This window comes from Hipposideros armiger, unplaced genomic scaffold (genome assembly GCF_001890085.2).
Source record: "Hipposideros armiger isolate ML-2016 unplaced genomic scaffold, ASM189008v1 scaffold_142, whole genome shotgun sequence".
Classification (NCBI taxonomy): Eukaryota; Metazoa; Chordata; class Mammalia; order Chiroptera; family Hipposideridae; genus Hipposideros; species Hipposideros armiger.
In genome coordinates, this window is record NW_017731492.1 from 1,449,832 (window position 1) to 1,457,047 (window position 7,216).

The 7,216-nt window shown below is 32.6% G+C and overlaps 1 protein-coding gene across 3 annotated transcripts in view; it reads right to left on the reverse strand.

The window, feature by feature from the left end:
- TLL1 (tolloid like 1) overlaps positions 1 to 7,216 on the reverse strand; it is a 175,847-nt gene that overhangs the window by 91,042 nt on the left and 77,589 nt on the right. For all 3 annotated transcript variants that reach the window (XM_019650600.1, XM_019650598.1, XM_019650599.1), the window contains one exon: positions 1,925 to 2,035. Coding sequence is in view for 2 of the 3 variants with exons in the window: in XM_019650598.1 (XP_019506143.1) it covers positions 1,925 to 2,035 (111 nt within the window). In the remaining variant the exon portion in view is untranslated. The remainder of the gene's footprint in view (positions 1 to 1,924; positions 2,036 to 7,216) is intronic.

Genomic DNA, 7,216 nt, shown 5'->3' on the forward strand with positions numbered 1-7,216 from the left:
AAAATATACAAACTAATTAAATATTTATGGGAAAGAGTATATATTTTGAAATAAGGAAGTAAGACATATTATCATTTCAGCACAAACTAACATGAAAGGGAAAAGATAGAGTAAGAAAAAATAAAACATAGGCTACTTTTTGTTTGAAATGCAACTGAATAGTGCAAATTACTTACAACCATGCATACCTTTCACATATAAATTTAGAATATATATTTTTTATGATTGACTGTATAGTGTTTTATGTTATATCTAAAATAATGGTGTTTTCCTCCAAAAACAAATTCCTAGCTATTTCAGAGCTTAACTATAAATGAAATGACAAAATTAAAGAGCATTTTTTTTAAAATCACAGAGTATGAATGCCCCCAATACAGAGGGAGTACAATGGATTAAAGAAATGACCTGAATAAAGCTAATGATTTTTTTTTAATGAAAATGTAACACAATAAATCGAGGATTTTGCTGAGCTGTATCACTGCTTTCTTGTTCTGAATCCATGATCTCTGTGGCCATGTTAAGTATGAGATAGCAACTGGAGAGTCAATAAGCATATCCTACTGGAATTGTACTATCTGTGATTATACTGCAGTGCAGTTTCCCTCCTATATTTGGTGTATGTTTCAGAAAAGGCTATGAATAACAAAGGCTAGAGCATACTATTTTTAAAGTATTGTGTGCTACTATTTTACATAAATTCCTTAAGTTTTATTATATAAATTTGTATATGTAGTAGTGGTATTTTGATTATATAGGATAATGTCCTTAAGATTTGTATGCCAGACTACTTAATTTTGAAATGCTATGTTGTCAGCAATTAATTACAAAATGTTTTCTTCACATTATGCATGTATGCATGCACACACATATACACGCACAGAGCAAATATGGTAAATTTAACAATCGTTGATGGGTGGGAGTCCTATAGTGTTGGTGCTTCTTGCACTGTGACTATCCTATCAACCTTTCCATATGTTTGAAATGTGTCATAATAAAGAGTTGCAAAAAAATTAATTGGGCAAAGACAGACATTAATTCATAGTAAAAAGTCTTAAGTCTAATTTTTGACTGCTAGGATATTACCATAGTATAGAAGAAAATAAAAACAGTATTGGGCATGAAGGGAGATTCAATGAGCTCAAAAAGCATGACAGTGATACATTTTTTTAGTTATAACTACAGAAAGAATTGTTAATGTTGCAATTTTCTCCAAAATAAAATACAGAATAAAAATTGTATCAACAAAATATAAAGAATTTTTTTTTATTTTAAAAAATATTTTTAAATGAGAACCCAAATAACCTTTTAAACATTACAAGTTTCATACAGGCATAATTCAAACACATCAAGCAACTAAAACTTAAATTGTCTTCTGGGTTTTCATAAAAATTATATTTTATTATCTATTGCATTTTTCTAAACAAGTTTGTGTATTATTTACTCTATGAATAATTTATATTTTGCAACTCCATATTTGCAACTGCAAATGGGAGGCAATATAATGCTCAAGCGTATGAACTTTGGCCTTCCTCAGAACTGAATTCTGGTCCTAGCTCAGAAACCTTGTGCACATGACAATAAGCAAACTATATAACATTCTAAACCTCGATCTCCTCACTTGTAAATCACAATTATCTTAGTAGCTACCTTCATGAGGTTATTATGAGGATTCAAAGAGTTAATATCTGTGAAGCACTCCACTTAAAGCAGGCCTGGCATATAGCAAACACTACAACACTTTTGTTAAATAATTAATTAAATAAAAACTATAAACAAATTCTACATTTCTAAATAGGCTCACTTGTGTCTAGTAAATCAAAGCTGAACAGAGAGAAACATTGAAAATAATCCAGAGTATTTACAGCATTTCAGCAGTACATTTTCTTCAAAATGAATGTAAACTAAATCAAATAATCAACTGTACCTGTGGTATGTCCAAGTTTTCCAAAGGGGTTCTGTGTAAGGTCAATTGTCCTATCAATGTGAAAGATATTTAAGTCTTCATCATCTAAGGCAATATCACCCCAAAACACAGCTAAAAAAGAAAAGTTCAATGAAAATGTAAAATATTTAAAAGCAAAAACAATGCAAACACAGCTAAATAGAAAAATACTGCTAAAATATGAAAATATGATGCACAAGTGGACAGATATTTCATAAGATAATTGTAACTGAATATATTGCACCCGTTAACACTTTAATATAAGGAACCTCTAAAAGGGCATGCATCACCCACATTTTTTTACTTTGATGTTTGTGAGGAGGGCGCTAAAGCCATTTATTTCCTTGAAGGAAATGGTCACTGATTTGGGGGGATCCTAAGAAAAGAGGAATCAGTAACCATGAGCTAATCTGCTAACAAAATATGATAAGAATGTGTGCATTTATAATGAATGCTTGTGACCAGCGACAGGTCTTCACTGACAGGTATTATAGGAGAGGTAGTCGCAACTAAAACATGTGCTGTGATAACTTCGTGAAGGAAAGTACAATTAAGGCAAAAGAGTATTGCGTTGTTATAGCAACTTATCATATTTTTCTACATTTATAATGACTCACTCTAAAATGATATTGCTTCTGAGTCACTATAAAATGCATATATAACTATGAAAGTAATATTTAAGTCAACATGTATTTGGGCAATGACTAAGTACCAGGCTTTTGATTTTTAAAGACAAATAAGACATTGTTCACATTTTCAGGAGCTTCAAAGTCATTATCCTATAACCTGGAAACTCTCTGACTTTGTCTTTTATACCAAGTCTTTTATAGTACTTATTAAAGCAAGAATTTAAACCACTGTCAAAAACTGGGAGAGAGCATTTACTCATATAATCATTATTTGAATTTCTCTTTTAAGGTTGGAAATATACAATATCATAACAAAAACATGGCTTCTTTGTTTATTTGAGTCCAAAACTAGACTATTCCATCCCTTAGTACTATCAGATGTCAAAATATAATGACTTTAGAAAACAGCAAACTTAAAAGAAAGAATAAATTAATCATGAGATAGTACACCATTGATAAATGGCTTGGAATTCTGGGATATTTGTTTCTTGATACAGGTTTACAAATTTTCTTTTTTAAAATTTTCATCAGATTATTCCTCTGCAAAACCAAAAGGAAGAGGAGGGAAATACATTAAAAATTTAGGTATTGACAAAATCCATGCTTTTCAAATCACAGTCCTCTACCAGAATCAAACCTTAATATTTATTATTTTTAGCTATAAAAAACTAGCTAATAAAATTAGTTAATCTATGAAATTTAAACTTCAATCCCAAAAGCAATAGAATGCTTTAGGCTTTGATCAAAGCTTTATCATATAAAATTGTTTACCCAGTTTATTTCCCACATAAAAAACTGACATGAGATAAAAGTGGTTAGGTTTATGTGTAAATCCAGAAAGGAAGAAAATGAAAATTAGTTCAATGTAGGTTATCAGTTCAACATACAGGAAAATCTTCATTAGAATTAGAATTCTCTCATTAAACCCTCTCTTCTGCCCTACTGTCAATGGAGTGTCAGTCTGTAGAAGTAAAAAGACGCTTCCTATCTTTCACTAGCATAAAGGCGAAGTAATGAAAAGTTTGTAAAACCGTTTATGGCACTAAGTGGTTGGTCTTGATGCCTAAAATTGAATCCAGATTCTAATCAGCTTCACACACATGCAACGGAAACCGCTGATGCTCCACTGCCCCAAGAAATAGATGGACTGCCTAAATAAAATATTGTGCAAATGCAATTACATAAAAGGCTTGTTAGTTTTCATAAAAATAAATTTGGCTCTACATTTTTTTTCAAGATTTTATGCTACTTGAAGGTACATCCAAGTTTGCTAATTTTTTAAATCTTCCATCATGTGTATTCACCAAGCAAAGAGTTACGGGCCCTGACGGGCAGTAACTCTCAGCCTGGGTCTTCCTTTCCACAGGCAATGAGAGACACTAAAACAGTGCTTCTCTAACATTAATTGGCACAGGAATCACAGTGGATCTGGTTAAAATGCAGGCTCTAATTTAGCAGGTCTGGAGAGAGGCCTCAAATCCTACATTTTTAACAAGCTCCCATTACTACAAATAATCATCATTGTTATCATCTTTAGTAGTAGTGTTTTTTGTTTTTGTTTTTGTTTTGTTTTGTTTTGTTTTCTGCAAGAACAAACTTTTACTCGTCTCTGAATCAGCTGGTTGACTTGAAAGCTGAAACACTCCACCAAACAAAACAGTTTGTCAGTCCTACATTTATACAATAAAAGTAGTATGAGTAAAATAAAACCCAAATGTGTTTTAGATTTTTATTTCCTTGTAATGACTTTTCACATGCAATAGAATGCATGTCTTGATGGATTATATCAAATACACTTCAGCAGCCAAGGATCGAATACTTCACAGAAGCAAAAAACATTACTTCTGAGGAGAAGAGGGCCAAGAGGCCAAATGACTCTTAAAAGGAGTCAGAACTGTTCTGGAGTACCTAAGCCCATTTTTTATTTGTTGGTATTTTTTCTGAACTAATAGTTTCAGAATAGCTTGGTGGTTCTGAATATGCCATGAATTGTTTCAAGAGAAAACCAAGTATTTCTTTGAGAACAAGCAGTAGTGAGTGACTAAGCCAATTCATTTATGTGCAGGCTTGGTAAACTCTAAGTCATATATCTTTAATTCTTGATATCATCAATAGAAAAAAATAGATATCTTAGAATTTTCAACTTATCACATAGTTTAAAATGCACCATTTCTTTCTTCATATTGCACACATGTGTAGGAGTTTTAATTCATCCTCTATTAAAATCTAAGTGTCTTATATTTGCATGCCAAAATATTTACATGTATTGGCATAGCAAGTTGGATTACAACAATTTATGTTAATATGGATTTAGAATTTGCATTATAGTCTAACATATATTTGTTATTTAGACTCAGATATTTGTAATTACCAAGTCCATTTAGGAGTTTTCTGTTTTTCTTTCTATATGGTATTTTCTATTTGGCATAAAAAAAAATAGAAACACTTTTAAAACTATGAATTATCACTCATTAGCCCCATTTAATACAGGGATTTGAAGTTAATGATAGCAGAGCTGAAAGCAATGTAGGACACTGGTTATAGATGACAACTAGGGAAACGCTCAAATGCAATTAGAATATTTACTATCTGGAATCCTTCTTGGATTCCTATGGTCAAAAATGGGGTGGGAACTAACCAATAGGCCAAAATGAAATGTCAAGAAGAAGGATTTCTAAACTACATAGAAAACCACAGGTTTTATTTTTCTCCTGAAGGCTATTTGCAGTCATTGTACTACAAAAAAAAAAAAATTTTTTAATCGGAGACCAAGAAAGACAGAGTTCTTTTACACTAGTAGACAGGATAAACACATCTTATAAAAGAGTATATGGTGAGGATAAGCAGTCCAAGATTGTGATTCTCTACACCCTAACTTTAAATCATGTCTGTTCCACACACTCCCCAATTCCCCAATGACCTTTAGCCCTTCAGAGCTGAAGCTGGGGTCCAAGGCCCAGCTTTAAGGAGGCTTCAAGTCTGTGATTTCCTAAAATGTATGCAAAAAATATGTATGAGTTTATAAACACAGTCACCACATGTTTTGCTGGGGAGAGGTCCACAGTAAATTGTCAAAAGGGATCACACAAAATAAAGAAGTACTTTTGCCGAAAGCAAAGCCTTTTCATCCATTTGGAAGAAAATAACTTGCAAACTGAATACCCTATACCCTCAAGAAGATGAATATATTTACTTGAATTAATGCTAAGAGATCTGATAGCTGATTACCACTTGGAAGCACCGTGTAATAGAGAAGATTGTAGCACCTCCTCAGTTATTACCTACAGAAAGCCCGTCTCCCCAACTAACCCTTAGGTGTCTCATCTGCCTCCATGTCCTGCCTGGGCTTCTGTCAGTCATAGGCCAACATACAAGATTTCTTAGTTTTCAATTGTCTGACTCCTCAATCTAATTTTAAAAATACTGACCACAGAAAGCACGTGTTGCTCATCATTAAACTCTCACTGCCAGGGTGCCTGACACAAAGTAGGTCCTCAATATTTGTTTTGAGTCACACACACACACACACACAAAATGCAAATAAGAAAACACCATAAAATGGGATATAAATTGCCTATCACAACAACGAGGTGAGGCTAGGCATGCTACGTACTTCACCAATTTGCTGTGAAGACCCAAAATACTAGCTATGTGACCATTCCAAAAAAAGAGTATTTCAAATCCTTTCAATCTAGAGAGGATTACTGCTGTATACATTTTTATGAAAATAATTAAAAAACAGCTGCCTTTCTTTGCCATTTCAATAGCATATATTATTAAGTGTAGTTATGGGAAATGTGTCCTCTTTTTTCTAAACCCCACATTGATATGCTCAGGAAATACATAACTAAACTAAGAGATCAGTTATCTTGAAATTTATGGGATTGGGAGCGATAGCTCAAAGATTCAACAATAGCCAAGAGCACTTGCTTATTACACTTTTTCCATATACAGTTTTAACTTTCTGCTTTTATTGATATTGGATTTAGGGAGGAAGGATGATGTCATGTGAAGGCCTAACAAGGCTGTTTTCGCTGCTCTAACCCCCAATAAAGGCCTAGTGAAAATTTCTTCAGACAAGGGCAACAGTGAGAGCTCAAAAGTCAGCTATTTTTACATGATTGACAAGCTCTAAGCAAATTCCCAAGGAAAAGGAAGATTTGGCAAAAGTTCCATTATATGCATTTTTGAAGACAATGTTACACCACTTAAAAGAGAGAATAATTTTTTGGTGGCATTTCATATGCACAGAATAAATTATCTCCCAAATGACGCATGCAAGAGTTAAGTTCCAAGTTTGAGAAACAATTATCTAAAATTTTTAAATCTCTTGGATATCATACAAAAATAAATAAATATATAATTTTATTTAGACTCTCAGAAATACTCTTCCAAAAAATAAGGATAAGAATGTTTTTCATGGAGTACATTTCTTTCTTAAATTTCTAATAATAAAAAAGGAAGTGTTTGCAGTCCAATTATTTTAGTGGTTGTTCATAAGCAAGCATCCCATGCAATGTTTTATTTAAATACTTTACACTTTTTTTCAATGTCTTCATTTTCACTCTTACCATATTCTATCACATAAACTGAACAAAGTCATCTAAATGACACTTTAAAAGTGCCCATGTAGTGCCGGCCGAGG